The following is a 23,302-nucleotide window of genomic DNA, read 5'->3' on the forward strand; positions in this document are numbered from 1 at the left end:
ACTTTTGGATTTTTTTTTTTTAATGGTCTGGAAGAATTTGAGGGATTGATGTATAAATGTAGCTGGCTTGGATTCGCTTGTGAATGTTTTTGAGTTAATTGTAGCTGATAAACTGTTCATTTACAAGCCCTTGTCTTGAGGGCCAGCTTGAAGCAGCTTAATTAGAGTCAAGAGCACTTTCGTGATGCTGTGGGAGTTCTTGAAATTCTAAGAAGTGTCCATGTTACTTCTTCCTGTCTAAAACTAAATAATCACAATATTTTTAATCATATGCTAAGACGTCATTAAATACAAGTTAGATAATAAGCAGAAGACGGTGAATTGCATTCTAAACCACTGTCAGTTATTAAATAGTAAATAGTTCTGAATACTTGGAGTATACCAAAAGGATAGTTTATATTCTAGCCTATAGAATGACACTTCTGATAAAAAATGTAGGATTGTGTTTCTCTGTTACTGTCTCTTTTTAATGATGACAAAACTTAATATCTTATAACAATTTATTATGGAAAGTTTGAATCTTTAAAGGGAAGATTTGTTCAGATACTATTACACATAACATTAAGAAAAATAGGACTGATTGTAACAGTAGTACTAGGTTAAAGAGTATCAACTATATAAGGGTAAACATAAATGTTCTATTATATAATACTTTACACTAGAATTACAGCTAAAATATAAAACCTAGGAATATATTTATTTTACTTATTTTATTTTGCGTTTGATTACCAGGAAAGTCAGACTGGACAACAGGTCCTTTTTCATAGGAGGCCCAGGGAGAAAAGCTCCTCATAATACATACATTGTTAAACATTTCAGTACATTTTGTATCATGGTAACATACAGGTGAGAACAGAAACTGTATATAGAATCATTCAGGTACATTTTTCTTACAGTGAAACAGAAAACAGTATATAACATCTATACAGAGACGGACTGTAGTAATAGTACAAGACATAGTATACAAGTAGAAAGAGATCAGAATAAGTAAATATGTATATAGTTAAAGAATACAAATAGAAAGAGATCAGAATAAGTAAATATCTATATAGTTAAAGAATACAAAATATGTCTACAAGAGTGGGAGGTTGGCATAGTGGTTAAGGTGTTCACCTTACAAGCACAAAGGTGCAGGGTTTGATTCTCACATGGGGTAATTGGCTGGACTTAGAATAGCCCACAAGGAAGTTAGCCTGATACTAATTTATGAACTTATAATCCTATGAACAACTTTACACATAGCAAATAAAATAGAAAAAATATAAAAACATCTGACGTATAAATTAATAAATATGGAAATAACTGACTTCCTCCCTATAGTAGACCAGATAGATAATGTGAGGTACAGAGATAGATGATTGTTGTGATATTCAGTTTATCAACTTATAATAAAGATTTTGAACACCTGTTTAAATTTTCTTATTCATAATAAGTCACTGACGGGCAGTTTTAAGATGATGCATACTAAAAATATGAGACACATTAATATGAATCAGAGGCATGAGCTAAGCTTTGTTAGTCTAATGGACAGTTTGAGAGGTAGTTTCTTCACATGTTTCAACAAATTAGGAATACATTATTCCATAGTAGAATGTTTTGGGGTTATATCATTATGTAATGATTTATTTGTTTCAAAAGTGTTGCCCATAGCTGAAGATTTCATAGCTGTATATAAAGTATATACGTTCTATACATAAATGGTATTTCATTATACCTGTTTTTTTTCCTCTCTTATATAAATGTCTGATTGTAAATGCATATCTATTAATACTAATGGATTGAATAATTCAGTAAAGAGGGGGAGTCTGTTCAAATGTGCCTGCAGTTGCATAAAGCTCAAATAGTATTTCTACAGGAAATACATTTACTTACTAAAGATGTAAATAAACTTTCTTTCAAGAATTATTTGGTTTTAGCAGGTTCTGGCTTTCAAGCTGAAAGAAGAGGCACCCTCATTTTATGGAAGAACTCAACAGTAATGCCTAAAGTAAAAGATACCTATGTTGATAATAATGGTTTGTTGAACAATGTTATAACTGAGTGGAACAGAAAACTGTATACATTGGTGAACTCTTATTGGATTTAAGCGATTGGAGCTAAAGATGCAAAAAAATTACTTGGACACTATAGCCTGTTACATGAAATGTGAAGTCATAATGGCTGGTGATTTTAATTGTATTTTATCAAAGATTCCACTACAGATAGAAATTTGAGAATCACATCTTCAGCCAAAGACTTAATGAATTGTGTAAATCTAATGAATTTAAAGGTTATATGAGCTAAAGAAAACAAACTCACTTCAGTTTACCCATTATTCATATAGATATAGAACACAAACAAATATTGATAAAATTTCTCTCTCAAAAAATCTATCACATATCAGAGAAGTTTCAAAAGTTTCATGTCCATTATCGGACCATAATGCTATAGTCTTTAATATTATTTAAAAAACTGACAAATCTAATATGTCACAGGAGATTGCCACCATACATTATTAAAATAAAAGGATTCAAGGATTGGTATGTTAAAGAGATCAAACATTTCCTAGAAACCAACATGAGTGGTGAAGTAACTAACATTGTCCTGTTAGATTCACTAAAGACACTTAAATGGAATAGTTAAAAGCTGGTATATTAGTAAAACAAGAGAATGGGACAAAGAATTGAATATACTACAGGCCAAAATAGACACAAAAGTTAAATCTAAAACCAAATGACATTATCAGTAGGTCTGAACTTAAAAGCTTAAATATAAAATATGTTGAAATTCTAAATCATGAAGTTTCAATAAACTTGAAAAAACTTAAACTTTAGGCATATTCAGCAAACCCTTTAAGCTTGCATAAACTTGCTCTTAGATCAAAGAAAATGAATAAACTATATAATATCAAGGAAATTGTAACACACACAAATAATAAAAAGTAGAACAGATATTAAAGTTATTCTTGAGGGCTTTAAAATATTTTACAAAAATATAAATGATAATGCAAATAACCTAGATAATGATGATATAGTTGAAACATTTCTAAGGGAAATATAAATAATAAATTAATAAGTGAACAAACAAAAAAATTGATAGACCATTCACTTTAACAGAAATAAATGATCAAATAAAAAAGTTTAAAAAATTATAAGGCACCAGGCTTAGATAGTCTTATACCAGAACTATATAAAATGCTACTGGATGATGCAGTTAAAATATTAGATAAGGTCTATAGAGAAATAAAAAACTGCTGAAGTCCCCCCATCATGGGAATATTCCCTTATATCACCTATTTTAAAACAAGGTAAGGATCCTACAAAGTGTTCATCATACAGACCCATTTTACTTTTAAATTTTGATTGTAAGATGTTCATGTCCATTTCAGCTGTAAGAATTGATCCACTTATACCTAAACTAATTAGCAATGATTAAACTGAGTTTATTTTAAATAGATAATATAATAAGAATACATACATTTTAATATACCATTCAAATAAAAATAAAAAAATAATTTTTATCATTAGTCTCAATTTAGGTAAGGCTTTTGATTCAGTTAATTGGTTGTACTTGTTTAAAAAACTTAATTTCTAAGCTATACAATAACTCTTATGCTTAATTTAACATAGTTTCTTTTCTTTTTTATTCATTTAAATTACAAAAAGGCACAAAACAGGGCTGTCCGTTGTCACCTTTACTTTTTGCATTAGCTGTAAAACCTTTTGCTAATAGTATTAGATCCAATAAGAACATTAATGGTATAAAAATAAAAGAAGATTTCGAACTAAAGATCCATCTCTTTGCTGATGGCATTTACTAACAATAGGAAATATAGAAAATTCATTAGAGCATATAATTAGTTTTATGAGTCAGTTTGAAGAAATCTCAAACTTAGGATTTAATCATACAAGACAAATAAATATCATACAAAATATATACTAACTTCAGTTGTAATAGCAATCAAATGAAATACGTTGGTATAACCGTTATGTCTAATAGTAAAGAAATGATACCAGCTCACTTTGTTCATAAAATTTTAAGCTTAGTCACAAATTGGAACAAATCTTTCTTTACCATGGATGAAGGATTAATACTTATTAAGATGGTAATTTTCCCTAAACTATTGTTTGTCTTAAATAGTACTATTTCTCCAAAGAAATTGATGAAGTAGATAAATAATATTCTACTTAATTTTTTTGGCATCCTAATAAACCGAGAGTTTCCTTTGATTGGCACAGAAAAGGCCGGGGTAATGGTGGAATAGAATTCCCTAGTATTCAGTTGTATGCTACTTTAACAATTATGATAAAGAATGGAAACAAATACATCAAGAAATAGTATCAGTAAATAATAAATATACCACAACCAGTCATGAACAAATGTACATTAGTTTTATCTGTTTATTAAAAGATTTTTGTGTTAATGGTATTACACCTTCTTTTCAAATTCCCTGTTTAAATAACATAATTTCCTCTTTCCAAAAGTTCACATATTCTAACTATTGTATTAACGACTTAATCTTTTCTATGTTTCCAATTGCATATACAAATGACTGCTTAGAAACTCATAACTTCAGCTGAATGCTATTAGTGAAACAACAAAGTAATTGAATTTATTGGCATCAGTTCTTAAATGGTACTGATACACTGTTGAAAATTTAAGTTCCAAATACAATCAAGATTCTGAGAACTGGTTAATTTTGCAAATATTTAGAGACTTTGTGAACAGAGATAAATAAGATATTTAACCTAGATAAGAACTCTTTCCTCAAATTATTGGAATGCTTAATAAATATCAATAATAATCCAATGAAAAATAAATCATATTTGTCACAAATGTATAAAATTCTTAAGTTAGACCTGGCATATTTAGGCAATTCCTATTGGAACCACTCCTCAAAAAATAATAGAGGACTTCTCTGAAGAAAACAAGAAAATAATATTTAAATAAAACAAAAAAAAAATGCTGAACAGAAGAATCCCAGCATACAGAGAGTTTAATAGTTTGAGCACTTTCATTCCAGTAAAGAAAAGACTTCCTTGGAAACAATGTAGCAACTTCCTGCATTCTTTAAAAAGCCTTAAAGGTGCCAAAAAGCAGAAAAATTAAACATACATAAATTAACCAAGCAAACAGTCACAACACGGAAGTAACCAAGACTTTTGCTGTTAAAAGTACTAAGTGTAGAACCTTCAAATTAATACGTTCAAAGTATAAAAACATTCGATATCAGGATCTATTTATTCATAAATAACAAACGGTTAGCGCTTTCACCCAAGTGGCTTCATCAGACCTTAAAAACATAAACTAATTACAGACCCTTTTATATAAGGGCTATGATACAACTGTGACATCATATCCTGTAATCAAGCATTTAAATTTATACATTTGGTAATACGGTGTTAAATACATCTTCATCAAATAAAAAATAGAATAATCTTAAAATACAATAAATAAATAACCCCCTTCCCCATCAATTACTTATAAAGATGAACATTTACAAATACAGTGTAAAATTCATCAAAGCAAAATTGCCAGGGATACTAACGATTTCAAATTAGGGCAAGTTTTCACTTGGCCCAGGATAAATGCGAATCGAGACGCTGGCTCGATGGAACTTGGTCAGCAAACTAATGTTATTGCTAACAGTTGTGACTCATTTTCTTCTGTTTCGAATAACGTAGATTCTAATGTTTCAACGAAAATTGCTGTATGCAATGTTGTTTCAGCATTAGCAATACAGCCCAAAGATCAAGCCGGTAATGAAGGTAGTGCACAATCTTGTACAAATATTGTTACTGAACCCTCTGTAAGAAGAAAAATCTCTCCCCCCTACTAGTGGACAGATGTTAGGCCCTTGTCCACCTGCCCCTTTCCCGATAGACTCACACTATCGAGGAAACAGACAAAGGTCATACAGCAGGGGGAGGCAGAAACGGAAAGGGTCAGGGGGGACCACAATGGACCAACGCTCAAGAAAATGTGGGAGCGCTTGGAAAGTCATTAGTGGTCAATTTATCTAATATAACTATGTCTAAATATGAAATTCAGGTATTGGATAAAGGCTTATCCTTTATCCCTACCAGTAGAAATGATATCACTGACACAATAATTGACTTCAAGCTGTTTACACGCAATGTCCAGTTAAAATTAGATTTTTCAATAGCAGGTCCAGGGCCTTGTAAACCTTTTAATAAACCTAGCACCTATATTCCGGTACTTCATCCAACATTAGAGGTTTTCTCAAAATTGGTTATAGACGATATGTATAGATATAATCAGAATAGCAATGATGATGGTTTTAAAAAGAAGAAAAATAATTTAACATATAAACAAAGACTGGCCCTAAGAGATTTGAAAAATGATGACTCTGTTATCATTAGACCAGCCGACAAGGGGGGTCCTGTGGTTATCCTTGACCGCGACTGGTATAAGGCAAAAATGGTATTGCTGTTTAATGAGAACAATTTTTACTCTCCTATTGATATAACAAGTGTTGAGAATAAAGTTTTTAAGATATATGATGTTTTAGATGATGCTTTGTTGAGCAAGTGTGTAGACTTTGAGATATATCATTTTTTATATGTCAATAATCCCTTAATTCCTGTCATTAACGGCCTTCCGAAGGTGCACAAGGACTTGAGTGACCCTCCCTTGAGACCCATTGTCTCAGGCCGTGGGTGGGTCACTGAACCATTATCTCTGTTTGTTGAGTATCATTTGAGACCCCTTGTTGATGTTAATCCATACATCTTGAAAGATAGTAAGCAATTCTTGATATGCTTGTATGATTATATGCAAACAGTGAGTGATGATGCATTTTATATCCTGGTTACTATGGATGTTACTAGTTTGTTTACTGTGATACCCAATGCTGAAGGTATGGAGAGTGTTCAACGATACATGGTTGCACATTCTGGTTATGATGTGAAAACTATTGACTTGATATCATTGTTTTTAGAAACTGTCCTGCAGAATAACATTTTTCTTTTTCAGGACAGTTTATTTATTCAGAATGATGGCGTGGCTATGGGCACACCTTGTGCCAATAGCTACGCCAACATTTTTATGGCTTGCTGGGAGGAAGAATTTTTGTTTCAACTCGATGGGTTTAAGAGAAATGTTGTTTTTTATAAACGGTTTGTCGATGATTTGTTTTTTATTTGGAATGATAGTGAGGATTCTTTAAATGAGTTTTTTGTACAAGTGAACAGTATGACTACTTATTTGAAGTTCACTATGAATTCTTCATTAAGTAATATTTCTTTTTTGGATGTACAGATAGACAGACTGCCCAATGGCCTTCTTAACACAGGAATTCACAGGAAAGCCTGCTATTGTAATACTTTACTACATAGGGAAAGTATGCATCCCAATTATGTTTTTAAGAATGTGATTAGGGGCCAGGCAATGAGGACATCGAGGCTGAACCCTAATCATAATCAATACAAGAAAGAGCTGTCTGATCTGAGAGCCATGTTATTGAATAGACAATATAAACCATATGAGATAGATGGCGTTCTGGCTGGAGTAGATATTGATAGAATAACTAGTTCCAGTCCTTATTTCTCTGATATAAGGATGGGAGAAGTAGAGCATAATATTATTAGGGATAATACTTCCCTTGTTAAAATACCTATGTTCTTTTCAGCAGATACACCTGAATTAAGTGAAATAATACGTAAGCATTGGGATGTTTTATTACTGGAGGAGAATATACGTGAAGTGGTAGGTGATACACCCAAATTTCTCTTTAAGAATAAACAGAGTTTGAAGCAGAGATTGTGCTATCCCTGTTTACAAACAAAATTAAATTATGAAGGTAATAAAAGAACTGAGCCGTGTCAAGATTGCAATCAGTGTAGGTTTATTGATACTAGGGACAGCTTTATACATCCTGTCACGGGTTCTGTTTATTTCCTTAATGCTACAGCACATTGTGGTACTGAAAATGTAGTTTATTTAGCCAGGTGCATTTCATGCACCGCATTCTATATAGGGAAAACAAATAGAAAGTTAACACAACGCATTAGGGAACATGTATATCATATACGTATTGGATCGGACCACAATGCCTTAGCGAAACATGTGAAGAATTGTGATTCCTCCAATGAATTTAAATTCTCAGTGTTGCAAAATATTGCCCCTGGACTTAGAGGGGGAGATATTATATGTCACACAGAGAACTGTGAGATGAAATGGATAGTCAAGCTTAGAGCTGATAGAACACCTGGGCTCAATGACAAAATACCCATGAAACCGGTTTTAAAACAAAGAAGGTTGAAAGTGAAATAATTAGTTCATTTTTTTAAACAGTTGACGTGGAAGGAGTTTATTTCCTTTTTCACTTTCATTCTTTTTATCATTTTTTCTTATTTTTTCTTGTGTTTAAATTTGATGAATTTTACACTGTATTTGTAAATGTTCATCTTTATAAGTAATTGATGGGGAAGGGGGTTATTTATTTATTGTATTTTAAGATTATTCTATTTTTTATTTGATGAAGATGTATTTAACACTGTATTATCAAATGTATAAATGTAATGCTTGATTACAGGATATGATGTCACAGTTGTATCATAGCCCTTATATAAAAGGGTCTGTAATTAGTTTATGTTTTTAAGGTCTGATGAAGCCACTTGGGTGAAAGCGCTAACCGTTTGTTATTTATGAATAAATAGATCCTGATATTGAATGTTTTTATACTTTGAACGTATTAATTTGAAGGTTCTACACTTAGTACTTTTAACAGCAAAAGCCTTGGTTACCGTGTTGTGACTGTTTGCTTGGTTATTATATATTTTTATTCATCACGGAAGAATTTGCCTTGTGTGGGAGCGGATTCATCTTCGTTATTGTTTGGATTATTTAAACATACATAAATTGTTATTGTACAAATGAAGAAATAATGCTAAGAAAACTTTTAAAAATAAAGCGTAGTAAATGAGAGGCATTAAAATCATTATATATAAGATACTCATGTCTGAAGTGTAAAATTTAAAATGCTAAATGCTTCAAGTGTAGTCAATCCAGAACACAAACCTGTGTAGAACCCTCCCTAAAATCAAACTGCAAAAAGATGCATCAACCCTGGTTGACGTACTACTTTGTGAAACCTTGTTTAAATTTAATAAAATGCCAAGAATCTTGTTAATTACTAGCTGCCTTAATTCTTAAAATAGGTTTTATGGAAACAAAGTCATTCAATCCAGGGAATGTCCCTGCATTCAAAAGCAGCTGCCAAAACAGTTCACATTGTTCTAGATCCAATTGCCAATTCCCACCTCTAGTAGGCACTGGAACCTTCCCAAACACATAAAATCCAAACTTTTTAAAGTCCATGCATTTAATGAAATGCTTGTACAAGGCATTGACATTGTGTGCCTTTTTGATGGCATAAATATGCCAGTAAATCCTTTTTCTCAATGGGCCGATGGTCTTGTCAACATAGAATGTGGGGCATAGGTGTTTATTCAGGGCATCTGTGTACACCTCTGTATAGATGTCATTGTTGACAGTGGTAGCAGGGGGTTTGAAACTATTTATGCCATTGCTTAGGATGCTATACTTTGCTTTGGAGAAATTTTTCATCCTTTTTGCTCTTGGGGGGGGGGTCAGGTATGATCGTTAATTCAAACGAGACTGATTTATGATCGGACCTTACCAAGGAGGGCAACACACAGGGGGTAGTGCAGAGAGCCCCTTATGTTGGTGAGTACTAAGTCTAGGACATTCATGCCCCTTGTGGGGGTGCAGACTATCTGTTCCACAGTGTTTGTATTAACAAAGTCCAAGAACTTTAGGGTGAACATGGTTATGCTCATATATAGCTCCCAATCGATGGAAGGATAGTCAAAATCACCCATGACCAATGTGTTTAGCTTTATAGTGAGTGATTCAGGTAGTTCCAGGTAGGCAGAGTGGTTCTTATGGTTCATGGTGGGGGACCTACAGCTAACATTTCTGCATTTCTGATTCATTTATGTATACAGTGTCCTTTGTTATATTATCTGCTTGTACTATGCTTTGCCTTGTGCATGCCTTCATGTTGATTTTGGACACTTACTCTGACTTGTGTTGGGCATGCCTTCTTGCTGTGCTAAATGTGTTTATTTTTGTATCAGCCTATGTGGGTTCTGCCCAGCCACCCTAATGCGGGAAATCAATAAACTGAGTGTACTTATCCAGTACTGGTAAGTTGCCATAAATGGATAACAATTTAAAAATGCAGGTTTTACAGTGTGATATTTTTCTGTTTAGAAGTAAATGTGTGCAAATCATATAACACATATTATGTAAACAAGCTGATTACCATGTTAAGCTCACTGTTTCAGCACTTTTTGTAATTATTTCCTTTTCTATATCTTTTTAAGAGCTTGGTATTATAAGATCTTGTTTTAAGAAGGACTCCTTTTAAGAGTTGCAATAATTCCTTTTTAAAAGCAATATATGCATTTGTCTCACAAAAACTACTATGCCCATGTAGAGTGCAGCTGTCATTTTTCTAGTATTATAATTTCTGCTGATTTATTATTTTTTCCAGACAGCATCTTCAATTGATATACAGTGAGCCAAGTGCCTCTGGGATGTTGCAGGGAAATTTACATGAAACACTGGCTGGATTTCAAGGAAACTATAAAGTAACAGATGTGTTCACTTCTCCAGCTCAGAAACCATGCAAGGATTGCCCAGTGGTAAGGAGTGGGACTCAGTTAAACCTTTTACTGAAAAATGTATAGAATTTTAAATCTTGTATCTACAGCTATAATTTGTAATTTATTATGACAGGCTTTGTTTTTAAACCGAAATTGGTTACCTTAAGTACTGGATTAAATATAGGAAATGTGCATACATCTTCAATGCTTCCCATTAAGTGTTTCCTTGTTTTCCTAAATTTGCATTCATATGTTGTACTGATTAAGTAAGACTAACATATTTCTCAGTTAAAAACAACAAACATGACTCAGGATACCTTTCCTAAACTAATTCTGAAGCCAGCTTTAGCATCAAACCTTCTACCTCATGTCACTCTGGACAGCTGAACAAGCTGCATCATGTGCAGAACAAAGTGACACTGTTATGCTAGTTTTTTTTTTGTTTGTTTGTTTTATGAAGAACTGGCATCATTAAGCCTCATCTTTACTTGATCACAGAATTATTTCCAGTGTATATTTTGCAGACAATTGGATTTCTTTTTTCTTTAACACAGCTCTGCGTTGTATTTCTATAATTTCCCTATTTAAAAAATGTTGTCCTACAGTCTTACAACCTAACATTTAAGCCAAGTTTCCCTTCTCCTGACTCTTCATTTTCCTTTTCTGTAGTCGCATTAGAAAACTAAGCTTCTTTAGCAAGTTCAGCATTCTTCACGACGCATGGCTAGGTATACTGCAGCTGTAGTACTGTTTGTTCTAGTGTACTGAAGCTGTAGTACTGTTTGTTCAGGTATACTGCAGCTGTAGTACTGTTTGTTCTGGTGTACCGAAGCTGTAGTACTGTTTGTTCAGGTATACTGCAGCTGTAGTACTGTTTGTTGAGGTATACTGCAGCTGTAGTACTGTTTGTTCTGGTGTACTGCAGCTGTAGTACTGTTTGTTCTGGTGTACTGCAGCTGTAGTACTGTTTGTTCAGGTATACTGCAGCTGTAGTACTATTTGTTGAGGTATACTACAGCTGTAGTACTGTTTGTTCTGGTGTACTGCAGCTGTAGAACTGTTTGTTCTGGTGTACTGCAGCTGTAGAACTGGTTGTTCTGGTGTACTGCAGCTGTACTACTGTTTGTTCTGGTGTACTGCAGCTGTAGTACTGTTTGTTCTGGTGTACTGCAGCTGTACTACTGTTTGTTCTGGTGTACTGTAGCTGTAGTACTGTTTGTTCAGGTATACTGCTGCTGTAGTTCTGTTTGTTCAGGTGTACAGCAGCTGTAATACTCTTTGTTCTGGTCTGCTTCAGCTGTAGTACTGTTTGTTCAGGTATACTACAGCTGTAGTTCTGTTTGTTCAGGTGTACCGCAGCTGTAGTACTGTTCTGCTGTATTGCAGCTATAGTACTGGTTGTTCTGGTGTACTTCAGCTGTAGTACTGTTTGTTCCGGTATAGCGCAACTGTAGTACTGTTTGTTAAGGTGTACTGCAGCTGTAGTACTGTTTGTTCTGCATACTGCAGCTGTAGTACTATTTGTTCAGGTATACTGCAGCTGTAGTTCTGTTTGTTCAGGTGTACAGCAGCTGTAATACTGTTTCTTCTGGTATACTGCAGCTGTAGGACTGTTGGTTCAGGTATACTGCAGCTGTAGTTCTGTTTGTTCAAGTGTACTTCAGCTGTAGTACTGTTTGTTCTGGTGTACTGCAACTGTAGTTCTCTTTGTTCCGATGTACCACAGCTGTAGTACTGTTTGTTCAGGTATACTACAGTTGTACTACTGTTTGTTCTGGTGTACTGCAGCTGTAGTACTGTTTGTTCTGCATACTGCAGCTGCAGTACTGTTTGTTCTGCATACTGCAGCTGTAGTGTTGTTCTGCTGTACTGCAGCTATAGTACTGTTTGTTCTGCATACTTCAGCTGTAGTACTGTTTATTCTGGTGTACTGCAGCTGTAGTGCTGTTTGTTCTGGTGTACTGCAGCTGTAGTGCTGTTTGTTCTTCATACTGCAACTGTAGTGCTGTTTGTTCTGCATACTGTACCTGTAGTACTGATTGTTCAGGGGTACTGCAGCTGTAGTACTGTTTGTTCTGCAGCTGTAATACGGTTCTACGTGCTGCAGCTGTAGTACTGTTTGTTCTGGTATACTGCAGCTGTATTTCTGTTTGTTCTGGTATACTGCAGCTGTAGTACTGTTGGTTCTGGTGTACTGCAGCTGTAGCACTGTTTGTTCTGGTGTACTGAAGCTGTAGTACTGTTTGTTATGGTATACTACAGCTGTAGTTCTGTTTGTTCTGGTGTACTTCAGCTGTAGTACTGTTTGTTCTGGTGTACTTCAGCTGTAGTACTGTTTGTTCTGGTGTACTTCAGCTGTAGTACTGTTTGTTCTGGTGTACTTCAGCTGTAGTACTGTTTGTTCTGGTGTACTTCAGCTGTAGTACTGTTTGTTCTGCATACTGCAGCTAAAGTGCTGTTTGTTCTTCATACTGCAGCTGTAGTGCTGTTTGTTCTGCATACTGCACCTGTAGTACTGATTGTTCAGGGGTACTGCAGCTGTAGTACGGTTCTACGTGCTGCAGCTGTAGTACTGTTTGTTCTGCATACTGCAGCTGTAGTACTGTTTGTTCTGGTATACTGCAGCTGTATTTCTGTTTGTTCTGGTATACTGCAGCTGTAGTACTGTTGGTTCTGGTGTACTGCAGCTGTAGTACTGTTTATTTGGTATACTGCAGGTGTAGTACTGTTGCTTCTGGTGTACTGCAGCTGTAGCACTGTTTGTTCTGGTGTATTGCAGCTGTAGCACTGTTTGTTATGGTATACTGCAGCTGTAGTGCTGTTTGTTCTGGAGTACTGAAGCTGTAGTACTGTTTGTTTCGGTGTACTGCAGCTGTAGTGCTGTTTGTTTTGGCATACTGCAGCTGTAGAACTGTTTGCTCAGGTATACTGCAGCTGTAGTACTGTTTGTTCTGGTATACTCCAGCTGTAGTACTGTTTGTTCATGTGTACTGCAGCTGTAGTACTGTTTGTTCTTGTGTACTGCAACTGCAGTACCGTTTGTTTTGCATATTTCAGCTGTATTTCTATTTGTTCTCGTGTACTGCAGCTGTAGTACTATTTGTTCTGCATACTGCAGCTTTATTTCTGTTTGTTCTGATATACTGCAGCTGTACTGTTTGTTCTGGGGTACTGCAGCTGCAGTACTGTGTGTTCTAGTGTACCGCAGATGTAGTACTGTTCGTTCTGGTGTATTGCACCTGTAGCACTGTTTGTTCTGTTGTACTGCAGCTGTAGTATTGTTTGTTCTGGTGTATCAGAGCTGTAATGTTTGATGTTAAGTTGTCTATCTCGCCTTCATTCTTGCTGATTGGGTTTAGAGACGATCCTCAGCTCCGACTCGGCCATCTTCAAAAGCTCGAAAGCTGCTTACTGGCTCGAGGCCCCCTATATCCCATGATGCCTGGCGCTAGATACCCACATCTCGTTTGCCGCTTCTGCTGCGAGGTTGTGCTACTGGCTCAGGTCGTATAAAACTTTATTATTATCATTTTTTCTTGTTATAAAACTGTTAGTTTTAGTGTAGAATTAGTTGTTTAGTTAAAACTGTTGTATTGTAGCTAGTCTCTACCTAATCCTTGTTACTTCTCCTCAGAAACTCGTTTTAGTTAGAGAGTTTCCCCTCCCCTCTTCTCTCTCCTTCCCTCAGAAAGGTTTTCCGTTTAAGTTAGAGGATAACCTTTTCTCTCTATCTCCTTAAAAAAAACAAAATTCCTTTATTATCACTGTTAGTTGTTTAGTGATAGTTAGTTATAGATTTTTGTTTGTAGTAGTGCAGATATATACCTTGCTTGTAGTTTTTGGTTGTAGTAACTGTAGTGTGTAATTTTTAGTGGTTAGTTACCTTAACTTTTCTGTGTGTGTTCTTTGTTCCTTGGTTTTTCCTTCAGGATGTCCAAGGATCCTAAGCCATCTGGATTCAAGAAGTGTGACTCATGCTGTCAGAAGATGTCTCTGACAGATGGTCACACTTCTTGTGTTTATTGTCTGGGAGCCGTGCACCTGCAGGACTCTTGCTCCATTTGCCATGCTTTCAGTCCCAAGAGTCCTGCAGGAGTGCAAAAACAAGTTGATCCTGAGCGGTTTGCTTAAGCCCCAAGATTCACCAGCTAAGGCTCAGCCTGTGAAATCTTCCAGGCCACCTAAACCTTCAGCTCCCAGTTCAGAGCCGTCGTTGGGTGAAGCTATACCATCCATCTCGGCTCCGGTTGGAACCGATGTTCTTCCCTCCCAGTCGGCTCCGACATGTTCCTCAGAGCCTTCTGAGAGTTGAAAAAGATCCAGGTCTCCTTCTCTGGAGTTGATACATTCGGCTCCGAGATCACCTCTGCTCCAGTCAGAGCATAGTCATCGCTCATCCCACTCTTCTCGGTCCTCAAGACTTTCGGACCATGACTTGGAAAGAGTGGTCTGTAGGCTGTTAAAATCGCAGGCCCTAGCCAAAATGTTGTCCAGCCCCCCTCATCAGGTGTCGGCTCCGTCCACGTCTGTAGATATTCCTCCTCAGACTCATCCTTTGAGCTCGGAGCCGGAGTTCATTGGGGTTCGAGTCGTGGAACTGTCGGCTCTGATACCTTCTCCTTCGGTTCCGGCATCAGCTCTGATCCCTTCCATGGTACCGTCCATGGAGGGGTCTGGGCACCGGGACTCCCTCGTTGGCTCCGAGGGGGCGAGTGGCATCGGACCCTTGTCCGACCCCGCTCTCCCTCTCGGGGCTTCGGCTCAAGTGAGCTTGGCTCCCACATCTGCCTCGGAGCCATCCCCCTCAGTGCGGGGAGGGATTCTGCTTTCTTCGGAACCAGAGCCCTCTCTGCGTCCGGGCAGGGATGCCTTCAAGGTGATGAGGCGTGTACTGGCCCCTGAGTCAGTCCCACGATCGACCCCATCGGCTCCTCCCCCTAGGGTGCCTGTGTCAGCCTCTGCCCCTCTTCCAGATCCCAAGCGTGGGGATCCAGCGCTCCAGGACACCCCTTTGGGTGTATCTTCCTCTTCTGAGGCCTCCCCTGATTATTCAGAGGAGCCACCCCATAAGAGGAAATGCAAGAGGAAGCATGTTGACTCCCCTGAGTATGTCACATCAGATACCGACTTAGAGGATTCAGAAGGGTCCCCAAGATCCCCCTCTGAAGATGTCTCCTTCTCAGACATCCTTGAGATGCTTAGGCAGAGGGGGAACTGGAATGCCCTAAGCCCTTCCGAGGATGAGTCGGTATTTCTGGATGCGTTTGGATCCCGACCTTCCACCTCCTGGGTGTCTCCGCCTTTCGACCCACTGATGTCTGTGGTGGCTCGGAAGGCATGGTCAGCTTCAGACTCAGTGGAACCGACCCTCAGAAGACCTGCCAAATTCATTACTGCACCACAGGACAAACAGTTTTTGACTAAAGATGTCCACGTTGATGCCATCGTGGTAGTGCAGCCACAAAGAAGGAGTTGGCAGAAACTTCATCATCTGTCCATCCCCCTAACAAGGAGTCCAGGACGATGGACAGATATGGGAAGCGGATGTTCTCTTCAGTGACCTTTTCCATGAGGTTCCTGAATTATTTGTGCCACTTTACCCATCTTCAAAGGGATCTCCTTAAAGAGCTTGGAGATACCCTTCAAGATCCATCAGCTGAGGGGGCCCAGGCTAAAGCAGTCTCCCAGCTGGCGACTCTTAATTCAGTGGTAAACTCCTCCATGAGGGTCATTTCGTATGCAGCCGATGGTGCGAGTAGAGCTGCAGGCACAAGCATTGCCCTAAGGAGACATGCTTGGATGCGGCTATGTAACTTTGTGGAACCTTTCAGAGCGTCTTTCACTAACACCCCCTTTGATGATTCCTCTCTCTTTGGATCACAGGTGAAAGACAACCTTACCAGGTCTGAGCAGGAAGGCAAGACTCTCTCTGCCGTAGGAGTCCGTTTTTCTATTCCTTCCAGACCATATCCCAAGGGTCAAAAGAGTGGAAAGATGTGGTTCCGGAAATCCCAGGGAGCCTTGCCGGACGCACGTGGTGAGTTCCCATCCAGGGGCAGAGGAGGCAACAATAATAGATGCCGTCCTCGTGGCAGAAGGGGTCTGCAAAATCAGGGCAGCAGAGAATCCTTCTCTGAGAAGCCCTTCCAGCATCCCTGAAGGGTTGCCTGGCTGCCCACCTCTGGAGGCAGTCGGGGGAAGATTATCGCTGTACCCAAGAGCCTGGCAAGACATAACACAAGACACATGGGTACAGTCCGTTATATCCGGAGGCTACAGAATTCCCTTTGTTCGCAGCCCCTTAAGGTCAAACAAGTCCCTTCCAGGCATTCCACCCAATCTAAGGGACCAAGCAGTTCAAGAAGTCTCAAAACTGCTAAGAAAAAGGGCCATCCAGCAAGTCCCAGCAGAACAACAAGGATCCGGAATTTACTCAAGGTTCTTTTTGGTACCAAAAAAGACAGGGGACTGGAGACCCATTCTGGATCTCAGCAGACTGAATAAGTCTGTACAAAGAACGACGTTTCGGATGGTCATGCTACAATCCATTTTACCCTTCCTGGGTCAGGACAATTGGATGTGCTCTATAGATCTTCAGGATGCGTACTACCACATCAAAATGGACAGACGTTTCAGAAGATTCCTTCGCTTCCAGCTGGGAGCCAGCCATTATCAGTTCAGAGCTCTGCCCTTTGGTCTCACCACAGCCCCCAGGGTGTTCAGCAAATGTATGGCAGTAGTTACTGCTCACCTGAGATGGCAAGGATTCCAGGTGTTTCCATATCTAAATGACTGGTCCTTACTGCTACCACCAGGCATCACCTTCTGCGAGCCAGAGAGTACATTATCGAGACTTGCTCCAGGCTAGGCATCACAATAAATTTCAAAAAGTCTGCATTGTCGCCCTGTATCACCTTTATAGGCGCAAATTTAAATACCAAAGACATGTCAGCGAGCATTCCACCAGACAGGGTATTAGTGATTCGCCAGCATGTGAAGATTTTATTAGCATGCAAAAGAATTCAAGACAGGTTTGTCCTCCAAACTCTGGGTCTAATGGCAGCAGCGATCATACTCGTCCCTCTAGCTCATTTTCACATGAGGATTCTCCAGTGGCTTCTTTTCACCCAATGGTCCTTCCAGCAGCTTCCCATGTCTCACATGATTATGATCACAAAAGCATGCAAGAAGCACCTTGCGTGGTGGATGGTCTCCACATCAGTGTCCCACAGCAGACCATTTGTACTCCCCCCTCGAGTTGCTACAGTGACCACGGATGCCTCCCTGATCGGTTGGGGGGGCATTATCAGGGCAGAACAGTCCAAGGCACCTGGCAACCTCACGAGTACCATCTGCATATAAACGTCTTGGAGATGAGGGCCGTGCTCTTAGCGTTGCAAGCTCTTCAGGACTCTCTTCCTACTGGGACCATTGCAATTCAAACGGACAATATGTCAGTAGTGTGGTACATCAACAAGCAGGGCGGAACCAGGTCCTACCCCCTATGTCGAGAAGCACTCAGACTCTGGCAGTGGGTGATCTCTTCCCAATGGTTTCTGATTGCAACGCACATCCCTGGGAGGTCCAATGTCATAGCAGACAGGCTGAGCAGAGCAATTCTCTTGCCTCACGAGTGGTCTCTGAATCAGGTAGTTGCAGACCAAATCTTCCGCAAATGGGGCCAACCTTGCTGCGACCTTTTTGCAACGCCCTTCAACAGCAAGTGCAGCAATTTCTTCTCTCTCCTTCCACTTCCCGGACATTCCCCCAGAGACGCTGTAGTCCACGATTGGCCTCAGGGACTTCTTTATGCATTCCCTCCTTTTCCCCTAATCCCGAAGCTAATACAGAAAGCTACCGTATTGGGCTGCAAAATGATCTTCATTGCTCCTTACTGGCCTCGACAAATATGGTTCCCATTCCTGCATCACCATCTTCTCGAGCAGCCTTGGATACTGGACCTAGTTCCACACCTTCTGATTCATCAGTCAGGCGGGCTGCACCAATCCCTGTGATCTCTCCAGTTCACTGCTTGGTTGCTCCACTTCCAACTTTAGCCAGGCTTCCAGATATCTCCCCCTCTGTGCGTAAAATCATTTTGTTATCGTACAAGTCTACTACTAGAAAAACGTACGCTAGTAAGTGGAAACGTTTTTCTTCCTGGGCAGAGGCTAAGAGTATAGACCCCTTTTCAGCCCCTGTACACCACATTTTGGAATTTCTTGTGAAACTCTTCCATGCTGGGTCCGCTTCCGCTATGATTAGAGTTCAGTTAGCTGCAGTTTCAAATTTTCACATTAGCCTGTCGGAAAACAATAGCATGTCTCATAAGTTATGTAAAGCCTTTCTCAAAGGGACCACTCTGCTCAGGCCCCCAGTGAGAGATCCTCCATCACCGTGGGATCTAAATTTCATTTTAGCTTCTCTAATTTTGCCCCCTTTTGAACTTGCAGCTTCTTGCTCCTTGAAGTTCTTATCTTGGAAAACCTTTTTTCTGGTAGCTATTACTTCAGCCAGAAGAGTTTCGGAACTTCAGGCTCTTTCTAACCATCCTCCGTACCTCGTGTTCCACAATGACAAGGTTACTCTCAGGACTGATCCTTCCTTCCTAAGGTCTCTTCAGAGAATAACTTAAATCAGTCCATAGACCTCCCTGTGTTTTTTCCTAACCACTCCAACAGGGCGGAATATAAGTTGCACCAGTTAGATGTTCACAGGCAACTACGCTTTTATTTGCATAGAACTAAGGACATTAGAAAATCGGACCAACTCTTCCTGTCTTATGCTGTGGGTAAACAAGGTCTTCCAGTCTCCAAAGTAACCTTATCCAGATGGTTGACTTCTGTCATCACATTTATATATCAACTTAGGAATAAACAATTGCCAGTCAAAGCAAAAGGTCACTCCATCAGAGCTTTAGCCACTTTGGTGGCCTTTCAGGCTAGGTTGCCCATGGAATCTATTTGTGCTGCGGCTACGTGGGCCAACCCGCATACTTTCATTTCGCATTACAAGTTGGATGTGGTTTTTAGGAGCAGAGCTGATTTTGGTTCCACTGTTCTGAAGAGTCTGTTCCGATGAGCCACCCAGGACTTTAGGTGCTAGGGACGCTGTCCCAATCAGCAAGAATGAAGGTGAGATAGACAACTTAACATAAAGAAGTTATGTACCTACCATAACGTTCCATGTTAGTTGTCTTCTTCTCGTCTTCTTTCTTGCGTCCCACCCCCCATCCCCCCTATCCTAGTGGACCGAGAAGAGTTCCTCTTATTATGTCTGCAGCTAGTCTTACCAAACGAAATCTGGGTATCTAGCGCCAGGCATCATGGGATATAGGGGGCCTCGAGCCAGTAAGCAGCTCTCGAGCTTTTGAAGATGGCCGAGTCAGAGCCGAGGATCGGCTCCGAACCTAATCAGCAAGAAAGAAGGCGAGAAGAAGACAACTAACATGGAACGTTATGGTAGGTACATAACTTATTTTTCTGGTGTACCACAGCTGTAGTGCTGTTTGTTCTGGAGTACTGCAGCTGTGTAACACTGTTTGTTCTGGTGTACTGAAGCTGTAGTACTGTTTGTTTTGGTGTACTGCAGCTGTAGTACTGTTTGTTCAGGTATACTGCAGCTGTAGTACTGTTTGTTTTGGCATACTGCAGCTGTAGTACTGTTTCTTCAGGTATACTGCAGCTGTAGTACTGTTTGTTCTGGTATACTCCAGCTGTAGTACTGTTTGTTCAAGTGTACTGCAGCTGTAGTACTGTTTGTTCTTGTGTACTGCAGCTGTAGTACTGTTTGTTCTGCATATTTCAGCTGTATTTCTGTTTGTTCTCGTGTACTGTAGCTGTAGTACTGTTTGATGTTCATAGTGTTTCACTGTTGCAGTCATTACACTTGGGTTATCCTGCTGGCAGGCTACCCGCAGTCGGCCTGAATTCCAAAGTCCTGGTCCAGCGTCGGTTGCTGTCACCTCTTCCCTGACGTCAGTGCACCAGGAGTATAAAAGATGCAGCCGAAGCCATTTTCTTCAGTCTTTCTTGTCGCGCGGTGCCGGAAGCAAAAGCAGTTTGCAAGTGCCGGTCGGCCGACTCCTGAGATTTTCGAAATCGAATTTCAAATCCGAAGTCTTCAATAAAGCTAAGTACCCCGTTGGGGAAACTTTTTTCTTGCTCCAGACCGATGTCAGAAAAAGTTAACAATTGTATTTCTTGTGGGAAACAAATACCTTGTAAGGATTTCCACTCTTACCCTTGCCTATGCCCTGACCACGACGTTGCTAGTTGTCGGTTTTGTGCTAGATTTAACCAACGCACTATTAAGCGTCGGTATGATTTTGCTTTTCATTATTTTGGCAGAAGGTTTAACTATATAATGCCGTCAGAACAACCAACGACCGGAATTAATAAAAAACGCAGGGATAAAGACAAGGACAAGCATCCGAGGTCCAAAACCGACAACGAAGCCTCTTCTAGGCCAGTCGCCGGTTCGCTGGTGCTCAGTGAGGCGCTTTTGCCGCCCCCGACTCCCGCTACCTCAGAGCCACGGGCCACCTTCGACTCCCACGTGGAGACAGCTAGGCCTCTGGATACTCAAGGTATTGGCCCTTCGGAAATTAACCCCTCAGATGGGTCCGGAGCCGCTAAGCAGGCATCGGCTTCTGAGGGGGTCTTCAGACCTACACAGCTTTATATAAAGCCTAAAGCAGTTTTAAAGGCAAGGAAACCAGTACAGCATTCTCCAGGACAGGCTTCTATGCCTAAGAAACAGATGCTCAAAATGGCCGAAGACCTAATAACTTTGATCAGGGGTTCCCATCCCCCTCCTGATAAGAGGCCTAGGCAAGACACTGAATATGATTCTTCTAATCAGGTTTCCATTTCCTCTGATTCCTCTTCTGATCAGGGATATTCTGTTCCTCCCTGTGAGGATTCTGATGCTGAAGATTCTATTCCTTCAGCTTCTCCTCCTGAGGACTATTCTTTTGGGGAAACCCTGCATACCATGAGGGAGCATTTCCATTGGGAGAGCCAGGATTATTCAGATCCTAAGAAAAGACTTAGAGACTTTCTTTTACTTCCTTAGCACAGGCCTCTTGCAATTCCCCCTGTTCTAGACATAGTAGATGATGTTTTTTCAGAGTCAGGCTTATCTCCAGACTCTTTACCTCCTGCCCCTGTTAAGCCGGACAGATACTACAGGGTCCCAGACTCCCATAAATTTTTTTATAAAAACCCTGCTGCTGACCTAGAAACTATCTCTCAGGGTCCCAAAGGGGTCAAGGCTGCTTCTGCCAAAAACCCTGTCCCCTCAGACAGAGATTCTAGGGCTTTCGACAGATGGAGGAAAAACGTTTACACTTCTGCTACCTTGGCAGTAAGGGCTTCAAATTGTCAGTTTCATATGCTCAAATATCAGCAATACTTAATGTCTTTGTTAAAACAAAAAATGTTGACAAATTCTGAATGTTCTGAGAACAAAGATTTGTAGGATTTATTGCATGCAGCTGAACAGGTAGGAAAACATACTTTGCAATGTGGCTATGATTCACTGGAGGCCTCGTGCAGGGCCACTGTTACTGGTTCTGTTATTAGAAGACATGCTTGGTTAAAGGAACAGAATCTGCCTGATCATGTTAAAGCAAAATTATTGGATGCTCCATTACAGCATGATACTTTGTTTGGTGTTAAGGCAGAGGAAGTGTTAAAGAAAATGGAGGACAAAGCTAAATCTATGCAAACAGTAAAGGATTTCTTGCAGGTACAGCCACCCAGATTTAGCAGGAACTGGCCCTCTAAGAACTGGTCCTTTCCTGTGTCAGACAGACCATAAAGAGGCAGATTCAGATGCCCTAGAGGCAGGCAACAGCCCCAGGGCTCATACAGACCCAAACAACGGGGTGCTTCTACCTCCAAAAGCAAAGAAGACAAATCACAGTCTTATAGAAAACACTCCCAATGACTTCCCCTCTGCCAATGCCAAGCACTTATTTTTTGGCAGAACCCTTAGGGGGAATGCTAGCACTTTTTTCACAAAACTGGCACAAGATCACCCAGGACAAATGGGTCTTAAATATAGTCTCTCAGGGTACAGGTTCCACTTTCACACCCTTCCAAAGGCAAAGGGCATGCCAGACCTGCCACGCAATCAATGGCAAGAGGCATAAAAACAAGTTTCATCCCTCATGGACATGGGGGCTATTCAGCCCGTGCCACACCAGGAGCAGGGGCGAGGATTTTACTCAAGACTTTTCTTAGTACAAAGAAAGGACAAAGCCTGGAGACCAATTCTGGACCTGTCTATTCTAAATACTTTCTGGACGTCCCAAAATTCAAAATGTTGACTCTACAGCAGCTTCTGCCCATGCTGGACAAGAAGGCTTGGCTTGTAATTTTGGACCTGAAAGAGGCATACCTGCATGTCCCAATCAGACATTCTTGCAGAGGATACCTCAGATTCATAGCTGGCTCACCACACTACCAATTCTCTGCACTGCCCTTTGGCTTATCTACTGTGCCCAGGGTCTTCACAAAATGCCTGGCTCCATTAATTGCAGTTTGCAGACAAGGAGGAATTCAAATATACCCCTACTTGGACGACTGCCTTATTCAAGCAAAGGACAAAGATATTTTACTACAGCATCTGGCGTTTGTAAAAAGATTACTAATTTGCCTAGG

General features: G+C 39.8%; 1 protein-coding gene across 2 annotated transcripts in view; it reads left to right on the forward strand.

Annotated features, from left to right (window-relative positions):
• The window catches only part of LOC122789471 (microsomal triglyceride transfer protein large subunit-like), a 1,260,333-nt gene that overhangs the window by 438,286 nt on the left and 798,745 nt on the right, over window positions 1–23,302 (forward strand). For both annotated transcript variants that reach the window (XM_044056964.1, XM_044056965.1), the window contains exon 7: window positions 10,523–10,673. In XM_044056964.1, the coding sequence (XP_043912899.1) occupies window positions 10,523–10,673 (151 nt within the window). The remainder of the gene's footprint in view (window positions 1–10,522; window positions 10,674–23,302) is intronic.

This window comes from Protopterus annectens, chromosome 14.part0 (assembly GCF_019279795.1).
Source record: "Protopterus annectens isolate FY-2018-M chromosome 14.part0, PAN1.0, whole genome shotgun sequence".
Lineage (NCBI taxonomy): Eukaryota > Metazoa > Chordata > Ceratodontiformes > Protopteridae > Protopterus > Protopterus annectens.